The 21,366-nt window shown below is 51.2% G+C and overlaps 2 protein-coding genes across 2 annotated transcripts in view; both read right to left on the bottom strand.

Moving 5' to 3' along the window:
• Positions 1-9,674, bottom strand: part of TMEM44 (transmembrane protein 44) — a 33,269-nt gene extending 23,595 nt beyond the window's left edge. Inside the window, exons 1-5 of the mRNA XM_034671235.1 lie at positions 9,544-9,674; positions 6,962-7,088; positions 5,085-5,178; positions 3,820-3,986; positions 3,542-3,628 (exon numbers count right to left, since the gene is read on the bottom strand). Of these exons, the coding sequence (XP_034527126.1) occupies positions 3,542-3,628; positions 3,820-3,986; positions 5,085-5,178; positions 6,962-7,088; positions 9,544-9,674 (606 nt within the window). The remainder of the gene's footprint in view (positions 1-3,541; positions 3,629-3,819; positions 3,987-5,084; positions 5,179-6,961; positions 7,089-9,543) is intronic.
• Positions 9,675-20,039: 10,365 nt separating this feature from the next.
• Positions 20,040-21,366, bottom strand: part of LSG1 (large 60S subunit nuclear export GTPase 1) — a 30,993-nt gene continuing 29,666 nt past the window's right edge. The window contains exon 14 of the mRNA XM_019801982.2: positions 20,040-21,021. Coding sequence (XP_019657541.2) covers positions 20,842-21,021 — 180 coding nt within the window. The 3' untranslated portion in view covers positions 20,040-20,841. The remainder of the gene's footprint in view (positions 21,022-21,366) is intronic.

The raw sequence follows: 21,366 nt of genomic DNA, 5'->3' as shown, positions 1-21,366 counted from the left end.
ACCAATGCTGAATCTGGCCAGCGGGGAAAGGTCAGGGACATGAGAGACAATACTCTGGAAGTTTTGAAGTCAGGGGGGCGCCTGGGTGGCACAGCGGTTAAGCGTCTGCCTTCGGCTCAGGGCGTGATCCCGGCGTTATGGGTTCGAGCCCCACATCAGGCTCCTCTGCTGTGAGCCTGCTTCTTCCTCTCCCACTCCCCCTGCTTGTGTTCCCTCTCTCGCTGGCTGTCTCTATCTCTGTCAAATAAATAAAAAATCNAAAAAAAAAAAAAACTTTAAAAAAAAAAAAAAAAAAAAAAAAAAAGAAAATGAAGTCAGGGGATATTTTTGGAGAATGAGTAATGACAATATTGGTTAAAAAACCAAAACCAAAACAAAACAAAAGCCAAAAAACCCATATTCAATATTTATATGTTATATACACTTTATAGGAATGAAGTCACTTTATATATACATTTATATGTATATACACAAATACTATATATTTTCAATTATATCTAATCACATGGTATATTTAAATTTATATAAATATAAATAATATATAATTCATTTTACTTTTTAAATAACTGAATTTAGAGATATACAGGCCTTGGCTAGAGAATGAAAAAAATTCAGAGGAAGAAGCAAGGTTTGGCTGATTTTCCCCATTTTTATTCCAACTCTCAAAAAGATTCTTTGCGAGTGTTTCATTTCCCTCCGCATTTCTTCAAGTTTGGTTCCTGGGGCTCCCTGTTTTGTTTTTGGTCATGCCCTGAAGACTGTTCATAGAGACAGGCAGCACCCGGGCTGGGAAGGGTGGCCCCTTCTGACTGCCGGCCGCATCTGACTCAGCCCGGGAAGCAGCTCTGTCCCAGTCAGCACTGCTGTGACGAGAAAGCCTCGGGGACCCCCCAAGCCTGCCCAGCTCCATTTACCACGGACACTGACGGCCCGAGAGGGGAGGTGACTTGCAGGGCCAGGGCTGGGACCTGCCCTCTGCCTCTTGACTTTGCACCTGTCACTGTTCTCGAAGAGCTCAAGCTGGGGGAGCCCTCTGCTGTCACTCACGTGCCAACCCACTGACTTCAAAACTCAATCTCCCTTCCTGCTCAGCACTAGGGCCTATTGGGCTCTATTTGCCTGCACGCCGGACACACTGCAGGTGCTGGGCAACTGCCGTGGGCTGGGGTTGGCTTGGTGACTCGAGATACGGCAGGGCCGGCACACACAGGCTTCGTCTGGCTGGTCACAGAGAACCCAGGCGGGATGTCCAGCCCAGTGGTTGCCTGGCAAATCTGCGCTGGGGGCTGGAAGCAGGCCGTGCCTCAGCTCCTGCAACGGCGACAGGTCCCAGTGCTGCCAGCATAGGCTGTACTGGTCAGAATGGGAACTTCTTCCACCAAAGCCACTCAACCGTTCTGCTTCTCAGTGCCCTCACCAGGGGTAAATTAGAAGCAGCTTCTGGGGGTTCTAGGGTTCAAGGCCATGCTGGCGAGGCTTCCCAGAACACCCCAAACCCTGCTGAGTTTCTCCCCTAGTAAGGGGATCCTAGCTCTGGGCTCAGAGACAGCGCCTCAGAGATTGCCCAACCTAATCCCTAATACGATCTAACTCTATTCTGCCTGCCCAGGGGCCATCAGGCTTGAATGCCTTTAGTGATGGGGAGCCCACTACCTCCTAAGATAAGAATAACAATACTGATTGTGTTCAACGTTCCAGAAACTATGCAAAGCATCTAACCTATAAATGGGGTGTGCCCCCCTCCCCATAACCTCTTTCCAGTCTTGGTTTTGGTTCTCTTCCCCAAGATCACAGAGACCAGGGCTGCTCTTTTTGCCCCAAGAAAGCCCTTCTAACTCCTGCGTCCCTGAGCTTCCTTTTTCGCAGACCAGATTAGGTCGATCATTAAAAAGTGTCTGCTGGCACCCTACCACAGGCAGACTCCAAGCCCCTGGAACACAGATGGAATAAAACAGACAAGACCACTGCTCTCCGGGTGCTGACGTTCACTGGGGACCAGCAATTTGGTTAATAACCAAAGGAGGTGGGGCGCCTGAGTAGCGCAGTCGGTAAGCGTCTGCCTTCAGCTCAGGGCGTGATCCCGGCGTTCCGGGATCGAGTCCCACATCAGGCTCCTCCGCTGGGAGCCTGCTTCTTCCTCTCCCACTCCCCTGCTGTGTTCCCTCTCTCCCTGGCTGTCTCTCTGTCACATAAATAAATAAAATCTTTAAAAAAAAAAAAAAACCAAAGGAGGTAATTTCAGGCTGTGACAAATGTTGTGAATAAAATGAAGAAGGAAGGACACAGTTGCGGGGCAATGTTAGGTGCGTGGTGTTAGGGGTTCAGAGCCTGTGAACGTGGCCTTCTCCAGAAACAGGGTCCTTGCAGATGACCACGCTAAGATGAGGTCATTAGGGTGGACCCTCACCCAACATGACCGTGTCTTTACAAAGGGGAAAGTCAGGCACAGTCACGTACAGAGGGAAGGCCGCGTGAGGACACACACAGGGAGAAAGAACGCCGTGTGAACCCTGGAGTTACATAGCCATCAGCCAAGGAACTTCCAGAAACTTGGAAAGGGGCCTGGAAGAGCTCCTGGCCTAGTGCCTTCAGAGGGAGCATGGCCCCGCTAACACCTTGGTACTGGCCTGCCGGCCTCTAGTACCTTGAGACAAGACTTTTCTATTGTCCCAAGTTCGTGATCCTTTCGTACGGCAGCCCCAGGGAACTAACACAGCCAGGCACTGCACCAGCCCCTCTGAAGGCCTTTGAGCCCCGCGTCCCAGGGGCTCCCCATGCTCCCCTTCCTGGATCTGGAGGCGGCACGCAGGGGCTCTCCTGCCTCGGTGACTTTTCCTGTGGGCTCCCCGCGTTCCCTCACCTCTGCCTCTCCCAGCCTCACCTTCCCTTCGGAGTCAGCCTGAGGCGTCCCTGGCACCCCCCACCTGGAAGGGTGACGTTTTCACCCTCACTCATTTGACTAGTGTGGGAGCTTTCTCTCCCTCTTCTGAAACCCCAAACATCTGATTCCATCTTTCTCGGAACATTAAAATACCCTGCTTTGCATTTCCGTGTCTTTCCACAAGACTCTGAGCTTCCCGAGGGCAAGCACAGCATCTCAAGTCGTGGCTGCGTCCCCTACGGCACCGGCCAACACGGGGCTTCCCTGAGCCTAGACGCCTGGAAATTTCTGCGGTGAGGTGCTCCTGAATACACAGAAGCCCGGCAGCCGCGTGACGCTCTCCTCTGAAACCTTCTCATTTCCTAACGGCATGCTCGTTTACTGAACCCCGGTGCTTCTACCTGCGAGCCTGCTCTTCTCTGCTATGGAGAGAACACAATGGGCTGTCCCTTGAGAGGCTCTAGAAGGCCTCACACGCTCCCAGGGGTGGGCTGCCCAGCGCTTGCACGTGCACAAAGGCACACACACACACACACCCCTACACACGTGATATACACGTGACACAACACTCCACCCCAGGACCTGGATCTTGGAGGGTGCTCCCAGGGGCCCTAAGACCCGCCACGGGGACCCACAGTCCCAGCCCCGACCCAGCCTCACAATTCTGGAGAGTGGGGGGATCCGGGAAGCCCAGGAGCCGAAGGCAGCGATGCCACCCAGGAGGTAGCCGAGGATCTCAGTGTTGTCCTGCGGGAAAAGGTGACACACTCAGCGCCCCGAGGGGACAGCCCACACATCCCACACCCAGCCTTTCCAATGTTAGTAGTTTCCTCCCAACAACGGCAAGCCCCAACTCTGCCCCTACCCAGGGCATTTGCTGGGACCGTGAGGAGGGAAGGGACACGCACACCCCCACGCCCTCCTGGGCTCAGCCTCACCTGCAGCAGGCTTTCCAGCAGCCTCCGCTGGGGCCCTCGGACGGGGCCTGAAGCCCTGGGGACAGCGGCCCAGAGAGCCCAGCCTGGTCCCAGGCTCAGCGGCAGGGCCAGAGCAAATACACTGGCCCTGAGCCGCCGCCTCCTCTTCCTTTTCCGGGAGCCCCGACCTGCAACACACAGCAAAATGCCACAGGCTCCTGGGATCTAGAACTCGATGGACAGCGACTTGCGAAAACCAGAGGTCGACCCGGCCCTGATGCCAGAACGGCCTCCCAAGCTCTGCTGCAGGCCAGGTCCTCCCCACCCATCAGGGCCCCGTGGCTGTGCCTCCTCTTTGCAGAAGTCCTTCCTCCCCACCACCCCGTCCATCCACCCTCCCGACCGGTGCTCTTCTCCTTCCTTGGCCCTCTCAGAGCGTTTTATGTTTCACAGGTATCTGTGCACAGAGTTGCCTCTGCGAGACTGAGCCCCCGAGGGCAGGCACCACGCCCGGCAGTTTCTGTAGTCTCCTCAGAACCCAGCACAGAGAGGAGCCGGCCCAGCCTGGGGGAACACACCAATGTGTTTATGCCGGGCCCGAAACTGTGAGCCAGAAAGGAGCATGGTCTTGGAAGTCTCTTTGAAATAGAAGACAGCTAGTCCTCCGAAAATTCTAGTAAGAACATGTGTCCTCCGGGCGGTGCTGAGCAGCGGGGCACGTCTTACCTTACCCCACAGATGCAAGCACTCTTTTTGGACATGGGTCCAGGCACGCTGCTGCCCCTTCTCAGGAAGGCCCAGTCCCACAGAGGCAGGGTGACCCAACCCAGCTCAGTGACTTCCAGGCCCCGCTCTGCCTGAGGTGGCCCACGCCCATTCCTGGCATCCATTTCCGGAACTTACGGGGTTTGTTTGTCCATCCTAGACTTGCGCACTGAGATATCACTGATCCTCCCCACAGCCATGTACCACCCAACCTCCTGGCCTTTGCTCATACTGATCGTTTCACCTGGAGAACCCTTCCCTGCGGTCCGCATTCCAGGGTCCCATCCATCCTTCCCGGACACCTGCGGGCCCTGCCTTCCCTCTGGCTGAGCACGGTGTGCGTGCACCGTCTCACTAGTAACACCCAAGACTCTTTAGGGCCCTGCCTCTCTTCTCTGGCCAGGGTCGGGGAGCTCATTCCTTTGTGCCTGGCAGGGGCCCGGCTCAGGCACAGACAGCCGGCACTGAGCGCGCAATGAGACTGGACGAACGCACACAGGAACAAAGGACCACACACTCACCCAAATGAGCCTTCAGTTGGCAGCCGCAGATGGGGAAGAGGATGAAGACAAAGTTCACCAAGTCAACGGCTGCTAGGTAGGCACCTGTGAAAACCTGGGAGCAAAGGAGATGGAGCCTTGGTGTCGGAACGTTCTCCGGCGACCAAGGCCCTCTCATCCTGGGTCTCCTCTCCCGCTATGGACTCCCAGCGAAGCCGCCTACCGCCCCCAGGAGAGGGGGGTTATCAACTCCCTTTGACTGACGACAGGCGGGGCATTGAATGACCGATCCCTTAGGCAGAGGCCCACCGGCACAGCCAGCCCTCCACCTCCCACTCCACACTCTTCCCAGTACCGGGTCAGCCTCTGCTATGTGACTTTGGTCCAACCACTGACCTCCTCTGGGCCTCAGTTTCCTCCTCTGTGAAACAGGGATAGCAACAGTGCCTCCCTCAATGCTAAGCAGGTGGCACGAACATGGAAAGTACTTAGGCCGGCACCTGGCGGAACGGACAAGCTCCTACCTACCCATGCACCAGCTACCAGGCCAGTCGGTTAAGTGTCCGACTTTTGATTTCGGCTCAGGTCCTGATCTCAGGGTCCTGAGATCGAGTCCCGAGTGGGGCTCCATGCTCAGCGTGGAGTCTGCTTGGGATTCTTTCCCTCTTCCTCTCCCTTTACCAGGTCCCCTGCCCCCTCCCCCAGCTCATGCACACACTCTCTCTCAAAATAAATAAAATCCTAAAAAAGAAAAAAAAAAAAAGCAGACTCTGGAGTTTGAATCCTGGCACTGATGCTTACTGGACCTTATAAAATTTATTCAACCTCCAGGCCTGAGTGTCCACGTGTATAAAACAGGGATAAGGAGAGAGCCTAGGTCATAAATAATTCGAAGATTAAATGAATTCATATGAGACAAGCCCTCAGTGCCAAGTACATAGTGAAGCACTTATTTTTAAAGATTTTAGTTATTTGGGAGAGAGAGAGCAGGAGTGGGGGCAGGGGCAGAGAGAGAAGCAGACTCCCCACTGAGCAGGGAGCCAGACTTGGGGCTTGATCCTAGGACCCTGAGACCATGACCGGAGCAGAAGGCAGACGCTTAACTGGCTGAGCCCCCAGGTGCCCACAGTGAAATATTTGATAAACATGAGCTATGGTTACTGGGATATCACTGTACTCCACCAGCTAATGAGAATGGGCGCCCAGTGTGAAAGGTGGGTTGTCTGTGAGACAATACTATTCAAAGCAGGGTCTAGAACTCTCCCGGTGTGTGTCACAGCCACTAGGCTGCCTTCCGTCGTGTCCACCTGGGTGGGCACCAGCCCCATGAGGTGCCCCTGCGGGGCATATGCCCTTGGGGTAGGCCCCTTCTACACAGGTTTGAAGGCCTAGACCTTGGGAAAGCCTGACACTGTTTCTCACTTGCCCCAAAGCCTGCATCACCACTTGGGAAAGCATTCAGCCAGCCCTGGGGAGCCGGGGCTGGGCTCCAGGCTCTAAAACCAATCACCACAACCATCACTATTTCCTGCTGTTTGAAGTGATGGGGATAAGGTAGTGAATACAAATTCCTGCCCCTGGGGAGCTGGCCCTCTAGTAGGAGTTCACATACCGTAAGCAACAAGCATAAGAAGTAAGGAAAATAGATGGGGTATCAGGGGCTCAGCTATGGGAAAGGTCTGCATAGGTTCACACGAGTGCTCAGGGGAGGGCTCACCGAGCAGCTGATCTCTGGGCAAAGCCTCGAAGGAGATGAGCAGGGAGTCACGTGGCTATCAGGGCAGGAGCACAGGGGGCGGGGGCAGAAGGACCGACAAGCGCACAGGCAAGACGCGAATGCGCACCTCGACAGTGAAGGAACAAGACAGAAGCCACAGCCACCTGTGGGCCCGACGCACCTGGATCGTAAGCTGTCTGGCCAGAATGGCCCCGATGGTGTCACACAGGCTGGTCAGGAGGCAGCAGGCAGCACATAGCGCTGACTGGTCCCGTCCGGATTTCTTTGCACATCTCAGATAGAGAAGTCTGTGGTAACAGACAGGGGTGTGGGTAGGTATGGACAGATCACGGGAGCCATGAGTGGGTTACCGAAGCAGGTGTCTGAAAAGGGCAATTGTGACTTTGTGTCCCTGTGAAGCACTCTCTCCCCCGGAGATTCAGCAGGTGTTTTTGAACTTGGTTTACAGATGGGAAAATCAAAGATCAAAGACTGCAGCACGAGCCCATGGCGGGTGCCAGACCTGCCTCTCTAATGAAGAGGAATTTCTTTCCTCCTACAAATCAGGCCAACTCAAGTTCATGACCTACCACTCAGTGCTGACAAACTAGCTGTCAGGTTTGATTATTGAAAGGAAACATGCGGGTTATAAAAGTAATAGCCTAAATTAAAAAGGCAACTTGTTTTTTTCAAATTCACGTGAAATCGTTCAAAGCCATACGTGCAGGGGGGTGGCCTGGCCTCTGCCAGCCCTTGCCCAAATTAAGCATGTTCTTTACACACACAGAGCAAAACTGCTCAAAGATGCCATGGCACTTTGGGCTGACCTCTCCCTAGAGGCCCCCACTGCTGTCTTCTCTCCCTTATTCCCCTTTTCCTGTCCTGCCCCATTCCCCAGGAACGAGCACAGAAAGGCACAACAGGCTAGAAGGGGTCATAGGTGTCTCAGAAACACTTGATCGAATCTCAGAAACACTTTGTCCTAGATGTTTCTGTGCTACATTTGATGGAGAAACTGAGGCACCATTGCAGCTCTTGTTTCATTTCCTTCAACCACAAGGTGGTACTCACTCCACATCATTAGGACTGTTTGGCTGGTTCTGAGGGCCCGCCCCAGGGAACAATGGAGGAGAAGGAGGAGGGGGGAAGGCTGCTGGGTTCCCAGACATTTCCTGATCTACCCGAGGAAGCCCCAAGCTCACAGTGAGAACAGAAACCTTTCATCTGGGCCCCGGGCTCCTGACACCAATTCAAAGCCGAAGAGTGAAGACTAGAGACTCTCTGGACTCGGATTAGAAATAGTTGATTTCAACCCTCGAGTTGGAGAGCTGAGAAAAATGAGGCCTGTGGTGACCAGGTGAGTTCATGGCAGACCCTCTGGCTTCGCATGTGGAGGGAGATCCCGGGCTGACCCTACCCCGGGCCACACACAGCTCAGAGGACATACATTCCCCAAAGACAAGAGGGGGCTCAGGGAGGGCAAAGTTCTGAAAACAAATGGGTGTCCAGGCCTGAGGCGGGCTGAAGAGGCACAGCCTCTGCTCTCAGACTGGCTAGGCATTCTCAGGGGAGTTACCTAACCTCTCCCAACTCGAGTTTCCCGGTCAGGAAATGTCTAATAACGCAGGTAGAGTGTCCCCTTAATGTCCACTGGACAGTTTCATCCTCACAAGTCTGCCCCTTTCTGTAAAGGTCTGGGGGTTCGGTTGTTTCCATTCATTCGGGCAAGTTAGTTAACCTGTCAGAACCTCCAGCTTCCTCATGAATAAATGGGAGTAATAATGGTCTCTCCCTCATGGGGCTGTGGCAGGGGTGAAATGAGTTAATAAATACAACACTGGGCCCACACTAAATGTTCTACGGGTCTTTTTATTCGCATTCCGGTGACTGGGTAGGGGGGCGGTGACTAGGTAGGGGGGTGGCCAAATCTCTGCAGCAATGTCACACGAGGGAGTGGAATGCCCACGGGAGGCCTAAGAGGAGCAGATGCCAGCCTCCCCTGGGGTGCTGGTCCTTTCTTCTATGCCAGGGAACACCTGGGTGGCACCAGCTTGGGACAGGGTGGCAGAAGACCTGGAGGCCATCTTTAGCCAGACTTCAGCCGGCTTAGAACCCAGGTTAGGGTGACCACCTGGCCAACTGGCTCCAGGTGCTGGACAGGGCAAAGGCTGTGGCCAGAGTCAGATCATTGCCAGCCCCCCTTGCAAATCAGAGGGCCTAGGGTAAAGGGAGGCCAGAAACACCGAGAGCCTTGTCCTCGGTCCTTGCCTTCTGCCAAAGGTTGGTGGCCGGGCGGGAGCAATAGTAAGGATGTTTAATGAACTCCGCCTGAGAGCTTTACCCGGACTAACTCGTTTAATCCTGCCATCCGACCCGCGAGTTATTATCCCATCTGGGTGAGGAACATGGGGCTCAGAGGTTTTGCAGCTTGCCCAACTCACAGCGCCAGGCGGCGGGGAAAGGCTGACAATGGAACTCAGGACTCGCGGCCGCCGTCCCGGGCCCCACGCACTGCGCCGCCCAGCCTCCTCCTGCTGGCCCCCAGCCAGCCTCCCCGCGCGCGGAATCCGGAAAGAAGTCCTGTCCGACTTCAGCCCGCAGCCCAAGGCTCCTTTCGATCCCGGAGCTGCCTCCCGCCTCCTCCCTCTCTGCCCCCTTCCGTCCAGGTTTCCAGGAGGGAGGAGGCGGGGGGTGGTGGCGCCCCGCGCCCCCCGCGGCAGACCCGGCCCCCGCCCTCGCGCCGCCCGCTCGCGTCCCCATTACAGCGTGTGGGCGGCGATCCAGCAGGAGGAGGCGCAGATCCACAGGCCGAAGGAGATGCAGACGCGGTGGCGGGCGAAGCAGCGGTCCAGGTAGTCCCAGTCCCAGAGCGCGGGCGCGGGCCCCCGACACATGGTGGCGAAGCTCCCCGACCCCTTGCCGTCACCGCCCCCCCACCCCCGACCTGGCGGCCAGAGCCGAATCCCGGGACCCCCCGCGGGTCACGGTAAGGCACTTTGTCCGCTCATTAATGCACCCCATTTTCTGAGCCGTACAATACACCGACTTCACGCCTGGCGCAGCTCTTGCGTGCTGGGGATCCCAGGGGTGAACGGAGGGTCTGATCCTTCCAAGGGTACAAAAGAAAGGGTGCAGTGGGAGGCCAGGCAGGACACAACCCCCCCCAACCCCCCATCCTCACATCTTGTCTTACTCCCTTGTCGGAAGCCATCAGCGACACCCCCACGCAGACTTCCAGAAGTCACCCTAGAAGGCGCCCCAGCGCGCGGAGGAGGCCGGTGGTCTTGGCATCGTGTTGTCCCATCCAGCCACATTGCCACACAATACTGGTACACAGAGCTGTTCTTGAAAACAAGCTATTATCATTTTAAAATTTCTTTGTTGATTTTAGTAAGTTTGCTTAAAGGAGGTGACCATCTCATTTCGGTTTTTTCATTTTTAAAAATAGCAGCTTTACGGAGATCTCATTGTTATGCCATAAAATTCACCGTTAAAGTGTTCAATTCAGTGGTTGTTAGTGTATCCACAGGGTTGTGCAACTACCATCACTATATCATTTTACACCATTGTCATCACTTGCCAAGAAGCCAGTACTCATTAGCAATTACTTTCCCCTCCAGGCTTGCAGCCTTAGGCAACCACAAATCTACCTGCTGTGACTACAGATTTGTCTGTTCTGGAAATTCTGTTTATCTATCTATTTATTTTAGATTTTATTTATTTATTTGTGAGAGAGAAAGAGTGCACATGGAGGGGAAGCGGCAGGCAGAGGGAGATGCAGGCTCCCTGCGCAGGGAGCCTGATGTGCAGGGCTCGATCCCAGGACCCTGAGATCAATACCTGAGCCAAAGGCAGACACTTAACCGACTGAGCCACCAGGCGGTCCTGTTCTGGACTTTCTAAAGGCAGTTCCACCCACTAGGTGAGCTTTGTGTGACTTACTTCTTCACACTCAACATAATGTTTTTACAGTCGATCCATGCTGTAACGTGTGTCAGAACTTCCTTTCTTTTTATGGCTGAATAATATTCTGTCGTGTGGATGTATCACATTTTATTTATCCATTCATCAGTTGACAGACACTCAGGTTGTTTGCTCGTTTTGGTTATTATGAATAATGCTGCTGTGAACATTTATGTAAAAGGTTTTGTGTGGACAGAGGTTTTCAGTTCTCTTGGGCATGTTGCTACGAGTGGAATTGCTGGGGCTCCTGGTAACTATGTGTAAGGTTTTGCGGAACTGCCAGACTGTTTTCCAAAGTGGCTACATTATTTTACAGATCCATTTATATTTAAAGTTATGCCCACTCACTATTGAATGAAATGAAACATGATTTGTCACACATTGTCAGGCTAGGAGCTGAGGCCAGGTTTTTTTGTTGTTGTTTTTAAAGATTTTATTTATTTGAGATGGAGTTTGAGAGACAGCACGATCAGGGGGGAGGGGCAGAGGGAGAGGGAGAATCAGACTCCCCACTGAGCAGGGAGCCCGACATGGGGCTCCATTCCAGGACCCTGAGATCATGACCTGAGCTGAAGACAGACACTTAACTCACTGGCCACCCAGGCACCTCTGAGGACACATGTTTGAGAAAAATAGAAAAGTCCCTATCATGGAGCTTACAGTCTGGTAGGAGAGAGAGACATTAAAAAAGCAATAGAACAAGCAAAGGTAAAATGAAAAAATGTTATTCAACAGGAGGGGCCAAAATTAAAATATAGAAATGATTAAGGGGCGCCTGGGTGGCACAGCGGTTAAGCGTCTGCCTTTGGCTCAGGGCGTGATCCCGGCGTTCTGGGATCGAGCCCCACTCAGGCTCCTCTGCTATGAGCCTGCCTCTTCCTCTCCCATTCCCCCTGCTTGTGTTCCCTTTCTCGCTGGCTGTCTCTCTCTCTGTCGAATAAATAAATAAATAAAATCTTAAAAAAAAAAAAAGAAATGATTAAGATAAAGTGATACAAAATGAATACCAGCTAAGGCAAGATTAAAAGGTTAAATTAAAAGGAAAAAATATAGGGGTGTCTGGGTGGCTTAGTCGGTTAAGTGTCTGCCTTCAGCTCAGGTCATGATCCCGGGGTCCTGGGATCGAGTCCCACGTTGGGCTCCCTGCCCCACCGGGAGTCTGCTTCTCCTTCTCTCTCTGCAGCTCCCCTCTGCTCATGCTCTCTCTCTCTCTCTCTCAAATAAAACCTTTAAAAAAAATAAAAGGAAAAAATACAGTAGCCAAGTTTCTCATAGAGTATAAAATACCCACAGTCTTCTGGTGCACCTGTCATATTGACGTGTGATTGCCTGGATCCCAGGCTCCTCTGGTGACATGGCCTACCTACTGTTCCCACAAGAGAATCCATTCCACGAACTATCTCGCTAAAATGAGGACACAGCCTGCCTGTGTCCCGTCACCCTCTCACAGGGCTCCCGTAAGGCAGGGCTAACTTAGGCTCTGCTTTGTTGAGGCTTGAAGAGACCAGAACTTAATTTGACTGCTTCTTATTTGGACTTCCCTGTCCCTCAGGCTCAGCATAAGCCCTCGGAGGCTGGGCCCAGTTGAAGAAACTGCTTCATTCCTCCCCACCCCGCCCCGGACCAGGTTTGCACACCTCAGCGGTTCTTCCTTAGAGTGCTTGGTTCTCAGCCTTTTCTGTGAACCCTTGGAGAATTAGGAGAAATCCTCATCCCTAAGAAAATCCAAATGTATGTGCACACCCACGCAGTTGTGCACAGGAGCTTAAGGAATTTGTGGAAGTCCTCAAACGCAGTGTGGATTTCGTGGAGGACAAGACCCCAGACTAAAACCCCCTCGTTTAAGGAGTTGAGTCCAGAGTCCCCTCCCAAAGCACTGGGGGCAGTGTGGTGCGCAGACGGGGGAGTGGGGATCCCCGAGCCGGCCTGCCAGAAAGCAGCCCTGCCCAATCCAGCGCTCTGGGCAGGTGCGCTTGGAATCCGCACGGGTTCATTCCCTGCGGCCGCACTCACGGATGCGCACAAGCTCAGCGGCTTAACGTAACAGACGTGCTTTCCCTCCCGGTTCTGAAGGCGGGTTCACGGGACCACAATCAAGCGGTCTCTAGAAGTGGAATCGCTTCATCCAGCGTCTGGAGGCTGCCGACGCTCCTTGCTTGCGGCCTCATCACTTCACTCTGTCTCTGTCCGTGCTCACATTGCGCTGTCATCTTCGACCTGTGTCACACCTCCCTGTGTCTCTTTCCTATAAAGGCTGCATTTGTGACCTGCTCACATCACCCACGACGTTACTCTCCCCGTCTCAAGATCCTCAACTGAATCACGTCTGCGGACTCTTTTCCCACATAAGGTGACACTGACAGGTTCAGGGTTTAGGATCTGGTATTTTGGGGGACCATTCTTCAGTCTACAGCACTGCCTTCCCAAGCTTCCTGTGAGATTCTTCTGAGAAACGCGGGCCTGTGGAGATGGCCCTCGGTGGGGCCGGATGGGTTGTGGGGAGCTCTTGCCTGTCCCTGGACACGCCGGCTCACAGGAACATGCAGTGGGAGGAACTGGGCCTTGGAGCCTCCTGAAGTGGTCTCCCCAGCCCAGGCCGTGCTGTGTCCTGATCCTGTAGGGGCACAAGCCCCTGGGCCTGCACTCCTCAGCTAGGGCACCCCTCAGAGAGGGGTGAGGGCCGTCTTTCTGCCAGGCTGTGAGCGTCTTCAGCCAGGGCTGTCTAGTTCCTGTCTGTATCCCCAGCACCTGACTCAGTCCCTAGCACATCATAAGGAAAATAGTTACTGAGCGAATGAATGGGTTTTTTAAAAAAGATTTATTTATCTATTTTAGAGAGAGGGAGCATGAGTGGGAGGGGCAGAGAGAGGGAGAGAGTCTCAAGCAGACTCCCCAGTGAGTGTGTAACCCAGTTTGGGGCTCGATCCTAGGACCCCAAGATCATGACCTGAGCGGAAATGAGAGGCAGATGCTCAACCGACCGCACCACGCCAGTGCCCGGAATGAACGGACATTTATTTACTTGTTAATGATTTTATGTGTTTATTTGACAGAGCAAGAGAAGGGGAGAGAGAGCACAAGCAGGGGGAGCAGCGGAGGGAGAGGGAGAAGCAGGCTCCCCGCTGAGCAGGGAGCCCGACGTGGGGCCCCATCCCAGGACCCCAAGATCATGACCTCAGCTGAAGGCAGACGCTTAACCGACCTCACAAACCCCCAGGCGCCCTGGACTGAAGGGATTTTTAAACAGGCCATACAAATGTGACACATACTGTAGCGAGAGCCTGTTTCCGATGCTTCGGTGCCCCTACCATCCTGCGTGCGGGTGTGTTGAGAGGGCTCTTAAGAAACCCACAGGCGGGGCTCTGGACAGTAAGCTTGCCTTTGCACTGAGTGTGGCAGGAACAAAAGCCGAAGCCCCGCTGGTGGTGGGAGGGGCAGGCCCGCGGACGCCCGCAAATCGCAGAGGTCCTGCAGCAAGGGAGGTGACAGGTGAGAGCGCAGGCCCGCCACCGTTGTCAGGGAACCGGGACTTCATCTGGTCGGGAACACTTAGGCTTATCTAGGCTAACCCACGCCCTCCCTGCTGTGAGGACCCCTCCCAAATGCTGCCAGGACCTTGCAGAGCGCTTTTCACAGGGTCGGTCGGCCCTCAGGAAGTGAATCAGTTCCTTTACCAGGCTGCTCCGAGGCCTGGCAGCTGCCCCGCCCAGAAGCTAAAGCTAATGTTTCTTTGGCCGCGGTCCCGAGTTTACCGAAAGGAAAGCTAACAAGAGGACCGTCACACAGGTCCTCCCTCCGAGGCTCAGGGGCATTTCCTGTTGGCAGGGGCACTGGGCCTACAGGCATTGTCCTGGACAAGGAAGGGCTTCGAGAGCCTGCAGCCAGGCGCGGCTGGAAGGCCCAGCCCCCGGGGGGACAGGCCGGCAGCTCGGCCACTCTCCCTCCCGAGGACATGCTGCCTGCTGCCAGAATAGACAAATCACTTCTCAGAGGATGCATTTTGAAATAATGGCATTTCCAAATCTGCAGCTGTCGCACTGTGGACATGCTGGCGTGTCATGACAGAAGCAGGTGGTAGGACTGGTGAGGTCCTGGGTTCTACTTAAAACTCTATCATCAACTCACTGTTTGGTCTTGTTGAAAGTGTTGCTTTTTGTTCCCCAAGTTTTTCATTAAGACCATCCTGTTGCTGAAAGTCACATCACTATTCTCAGAAGCTAGGCAAGGGCCAATGGAACTCGTAGATGTTGACACATTATGTCAAGGAAAGCCTTATTTTTTTTTTTTTTAAGTAATCTCTACCCCCAATGTAGGGCTCGAACTCCTGACACGGAGAAGTCGCATGCTCTACCGACTGGGCCAGCCAGGTGCCCCAGGTTACTCACCTTTTAAAGAGCCAACTAAATAGAATTCAGTACTTGAATATTTGCAACTCTTAGTTACCTACGTTAGAAGTAGCCAAGACGTACAATTATAAATACAAAATCCACCCCTTTCTTCCCCCACTCTCCTGAAAAAGATTCTCACCATTCTGACCTCTGATTGTTCAGTCAGGCAAGAGTTAAAAGTCGTTACTGTTAGCAGTTACCTGCTGAAGTTGTTCACTAGTCACATTTTAAGCACCTAATAGTCACATTTGGCTGTAGTTACCTATAGGATAGCACAGATTCTAGAACATTTATTTGCACTGTAGCCAGAAAGTTCTATTTGAGGACCCTCTATTACAACATCTATGGCAGCACTATTTAAAAAAATCAAAACCCGGGGCACCTGGGTGGCGCAGTCGCTAAGCCTCTGCCTTCGGCTCAGGGCGTCATCCTGGCATTCTGGAATCGAGCCCCACATCTGGCTCCTCCACTGGGAGCCTGCTTCTCCCTCTCCCACTCCCCCTGCTTGTGTTCCCTCTCTCGCTGGCTGTCTCTCTGTCAAATAAACAAAATCTTAAAAAAAATACAGGATTACAAATTCTGTGAAAATATCTAAAAAAATAAAAAAAATCAAAACCCTTTGGAGACTAATGATGTGTCGGTGCGGGTTCACTGGTAACGGATGCACTACCGTGGTGTGGGGTGTCGAGCGTGGGGGAGGCTGTGCACGTGTGGGGACTGGCGGATATGTGAACTCTCTGTCCTTCCTGCTTAATATTGCCGCGAACCAAACACGGTTCCAGAAAATAAAGTTAATTAAAAATTAAAAAAACCACAAACCTGCAGATACATCCACATGTCCATCAATAATAGAACCATGGACTACCCAACAGCAGTGACAATGATTTATTATTTATTATATGTAGGACTATATCTCACGATGTTGAATTAAAGCAGCCAGACCCCTGAGTACACACTGAAGAGTGTGTGTATGTATCCTATGAAATCTGCTGAAAAGCTCAGAGTAGCAGGTCACTTGTGGCTGAAAGGAAGCACGAAATGCTGAGCCTTCTGTGTCAGTCACGGTGCTAGCTGCACCAGTGTGCTGCTTGTGAGAAGCCAGCTCTCTACACTCTCACGACTGTGCGCTTTCTGTATGCATATTACACTTTGATACGACATTGAAAAGATGTATTCAGAGTCTACTGTGTAGACGGTGTACCAGGCACTTTTCACTCACATAATGCCTGTCACTTTTAGATGGCTCAAAGTTGTTTTCCCTTCAGATCAGAGTCTTTGGAAAGCAAAACCTTTCCTTTCTGCAGGGCCCTCTCTTCGCCCTCAACTGGTCAACAGTACGATGAACACGACAGACAACAAATGGTTAAGGGTGGCTGTTTTGAATGATTTTCCTCACTTCTCCACCGAAGTTAAGCGGATTGCTGGCTTGCCGCCATATTTTCCAGCTTACCTACGAAGAAAGCGTTATGTTGCTATTGACATCTTGACCAAAACCTTAACTTCCTTCTAGTTTCCCGAAAAGTAAACAGACGACAGATGCAGAGCAGATTCTCCTTTAAAAGGGCAGGGTATTTCTTAAAATAGAATGCTGGAAAAAATTCAAAACAATAGTGATAAAGTTAATGAATGGAATTTGTAAGTCCAAAGTACGAACTGGTGCAAGAGTGAGGAGACCTAAAAACACTGAAAGGGTGCTTAACAAGACACATTCTGGGCAGAAGCAAAGGTGAAAATAGAAGCCCCCTTTCAGGGTGTCCTTGTTTTGGTTCTTCAGACTCTAAGCAGAGGACTTAGGTTTAGTTAGTTTTCTTAAGGAGGCTCCACACCTAGAGTGGAGCCCAACACGGGGCTTGAACTCATGACCTGAGCTGAGACCAAGAGTCGGACGCTTGACTGATGACTGAGCCACCCAGGCGCCCCTTGGGCTGTTTGTTTGGGAGGCAATCCCAAGAAGCAGAAGCGAGGGAGTGGAGAAAGTGAGGGAGGGGAGGAAGGCCGCAGGTGAGTGAGTGATGTCAGCTGTGGACAAGCGGGGCTCAGTTGCCCCGAGACGCAGTGAGGCATATGTAGAATGTCTGCACCGAGTGACGGGGCAGCTGGGGCACGTACTCACCAGCCCCCATTCTTTACCAGTTGGCGGTTGCTCTGGGGGTGTTCAATCCCCAGCCCTTCTAGATGGCCCCGTGTGCAGGCTGAGCAAGCCGCTGTGGTGCAGGAGAAAGGAAAGCAGACAGTACAGGGCTTGTGGCGGAGACACGTGCACAGAACCGTCCACTGTGGCTGCCGGTGAACTCAAAGTGGGCGAAGGGCTACGGAGTGGTGTGGGGCACCTACACAGACATCTCTCACTAGCAACACTTGCTAGGAAATTGAGTCAGAGGCTCTTCACAACTGTTCCACATTCACAAATGTTAAATAGCAAAGGTATACATCCAGAAATAAGCCCTCGCATTTATGTTCAATTCTTGACAAGGGTGCCAAAGCTAGTCTTTTCAAAAGACGGTGTTGGGACTACTGGATATCACATGTAAAAGAATGAAGTTCGTCCAGCTACCTCACACCATATACAATAACTCAAAATGGACCACAGACATAAATCCAAGAGCTAAAACTATAAAAACTCTTAGTAAGATCCCAGGCGGTAAATGTTAGTAACCTTGGATTTGTCAATAGTTTCTTAAAATTAACACCAAAAACACAAGCAACCAAAGAAAAAATGGATACATTTGGACTCGATCAAAATTAAAACTGCTCCAAAGGACAGTGTAAGAAAATGAAAAGAAAACCCACTGAATGGCAGAAAACGTTTGCAAATGACAGATCTGATAAGGGACTTACACTTACAATGTACGAAGAGCTTCTATAATTCAATAACAAGATAATTCAATTAAAGAATGGGCAAAGGATCTATCTTACTTGACATTTTTCCAAAGATGATATACAAGTGGCCAGTAAGCACATGAAAAGATGCTCAGCATCATTCGTCATTAAGGGAATGCAAACCCAAGCCATGAGATAACCACAGTGCACCCACTAGGATGGCTAAAACATAGAGAGATAGTAACAGGTCTAACAGGTGTTGACAAGGATTTGGAGCAATTAGGGATTCCTGGGTGGCTCAGTCAGTTAAGCATCTGCCTTCGGCTGAGGTCATGATCCTAGGGTCCTGGGATTGAGCCCCATGTTGGGCTCCCTGCTTAGCAGTGAGCCTGTTTCTCCCTCTCCCTCTGCCACTCCCCCTGGCTTGCTGTCTCTCTCAAATATATAAATAAAATCTTAAAAAAAAAAAAAGGATATGGAGAAATTAGAACCTGTTGATGGGAAATGTAAAATGGTGCCATTCTGAAGAATTCAGGTAGCTGCTCAAAAGGTTAAATATATTGCAATTCCACTCCTGGATATACCTGATTAAAAACCTGTGTCCACATAAAAACCTGCACACAAACGTTCATAGCAGCATTATTTATAATTTAAAGTGGAAACCCAAATGTCTTTTTAATCATTTTGAGACAGAATGAGTGGGGGGAGCAGCAGAGGGAGAGGCAGACTACCTGCTGAGCGCGGAGCCTGACGTGGGGCTGGAGCGCAGGACCCCAGGATCAAGACCTGAGCTCAAGTCAGACACTTAACAGGCTGAGCCACTCAGGTGCCCCTGGAAACCCAATTGTCTTTTAACTGATAAATGGATAAGCAAAATGTGGTATATACATTTGATGCGATGTATTATTTGGCAATAAAAAGCTATGAAGTACTGATAGATATTAGAGGCTACGTGAAGCCAGTCACAGGTCACATAGCTCATGGCTCTGTTTATATGAATGTATAGAAGCCGCAAATCCATACGTAAAGTAGATTAGTGGTTGTATGGGGCTGGGGGGAGGAGAGGATTGGCAGCCAGTAGCTGAAGGGTGCTGGGTTTCTTTTTGTGGCAACAGTGTAGAGCTGATTACAGTGATAGCTGCAGAACTCTGAATATATTAAGAACCATTACACTGTATGCTCTAAATTGGTGAATTTGCATGGTATGTGAATCTTGCTAAAACGGTTAAAAAACATCAAGAGCATGGAAGCAGATGTACCTACTTTTTCTGTAAAGTCTTGTTTTAGAATTACACTATCAGCAAAGCAAAACATTCTGCATCAGTACATGCTTTGTTCATTCAGCGTGGAAGTTTCTCCCACATGACTGTGCCTGTTCTTCAGTAAATGGAACAGAGTATATCCTAACCTGCCAATGCTGTTCCTCTATCATGAGCTTTTTTTACTGACACAGTCTCCTTTTTCTCGGATAAAAGGGAATAACTAGAGGTAGATTGTTGCAGATGGACCAACACCATTTTCAAACTTTCAAACCTCCTCAGCTCTGCCTCCCCTCAGTCAGCCTCAGCCTTGGTCTGGAGTAACCTTTCATTCGGTATTTAAAGAATCAGAACACTAACCCCTTACCTGTTTATAAACCCTTCCTTGGCTTGTCCAGCACTTGTGAGAAAGCATCCAGAATCCCACCCCCCAGGCTCGAAGGCCCCGTGTGACGGTTCTTGCTAACATCCTTCCTGCTTCAGGCCCTACTCCTGCTGCGGCCATTTCCCAGTGCCCTTCCTGCTACCCAGGCGGAGGGGTTTGTTAAATGAACAAGGGTACTTTTTTTTAATTCTCCAGGTGGAAGACACTTTCAAGTTATCTTAAATTCATTATGGCCACACAGGGCGAGGCTTAACCGTGAATTCATAGATGGAACTTCGAGGGTCCTGTGTTCTTTGGACACATGTCTCGAGACTGTGTTTTATGGGAATGTGCATTTTTCTGGAGAAAGCATCCCTAACTTCCATTAGATTTCCAAAGACATCTATCACACAAAACAAGGTAATTAAGGGAATAACGAGGCTCACAGAAAAAGGGAGACAAAAGTAAAGTGAGAGGCTAAAACAGCCATCGTGTATTTATTACAAACAATGGCACTGTGAAAGGTAAACTATAAAATGCAACCCTTGTCATTCTTGATGGTTGTTAAGTACCAAGGAGATCAGGGATCCCTGTGCCTAAAACAAAAACTAGCTGATTATCTCCTCGTTTTCTCACCCCTGTCGTTAGCACAGAAAACCGCACGCTTCCTTCCGTAGTGGGGGCTCATGCTGATGGTGATTTCCCATAGTAGGTCGTACTCTCCAGAAGCTTTTGAAAACTACGCACACCAGCCCCCCATTCCAAGATCTGATGTGCCTTCTGCCCTGCCAGGGCTGTACTGCGTATGTGTGAGGTTGAGAATCATTAACCAAAATACTGTTCTGCAAAGAAGCCATCCAAAATCCCAGTCATGTCTGGGCAAACTGAGACCGTTTAAAGAACGTGAAATGTCCAAATGGCAGTGTATCCACATACACCAATAAAACATCTGTCAGTGGCAATTTAATTTTAGTACCTTTTCAAAAAAAACCCCAACTTACAAATTAGTATGCATCTGTGTATTTGTTCACACACACAATCATTTGTTCCCTCATCTTAAGTTCAGCCTTCTACAGGACAAGGTTTCTGGGGCTCCAAGGTGACCGTGTTAGAGCCGGTACTCCAAGGAGCCCCTCTGTCTCAATGGACTGTTTGGCAGGGCTGCGTGCCACGAGAGCAGGGTCTGTTCCACGGCATCACAGGCCAGAGCAGCTCCTGTTCTATTCCAGATGCACAATGCAGATGCCATTTCTGTTGCCGCCCAAGTTCATGTATCCAGGTGCTTGTAGAGTCTACGACTTTTCTCTTTTTTATTTCTGTTGCCGTGTTTTTTCCAGGCCTTCCCAGCCCTGTTCTCAGAGCTCACAGCAGCTGCGTTCACCAGGCCACTCCCAGGCTTGTAACCCATCACGGCCTGGACTCCTTTGGTCAAAGCTCTCACATTTTCCTAGGGAGTGAGACAGCATTATTTGAGATGTGAGCACAGGATTATTTATGGAGAACTCCAAGAGAGATTTCCACTTCCTTCACTGCTTTCTCTCCCTGTTCCTTTTTTTTTTTTTTTTTTAAGTTTTTTTTCTCAGNAAGATTTATTTCTCAGAAAGAGAGACAGCGAGCACAAGCAGTAGGAGCAGCAGAGAGAGGGAGAAGCAGGCTCCCTGCTGAGCAAGGAGCCCGACGTGGGACTTGATCCCACGACCCTGGGATCATGATCTGAGCCAAAGGCAGGTGCTTAATGCACTGAGCCACCCAAGCGCCCATCTCTCCCCATTCTTTTTTTTTTTTTTTTTTT

This window comes from Ailuropoda melanoleuca, chromosome 1, assembly GCF_002007445.2.
Source record: "Ailuropoda melanoleuca isolate Jingjing chromosome 1, ASM200744v2, whole genome shotgun sequence".
In the NCBI taxonomy this organism is placed as follows: domain Eukaryota; kingdom Metazoa; phylum Chordata; class Mammalia; order Carnivora; family Ursidae; genus Ailuropoda; species Ailuropoda melanoleuca.
This window is presented reverse-complemented; position numbering and strand designations above follow the sequence as displayed.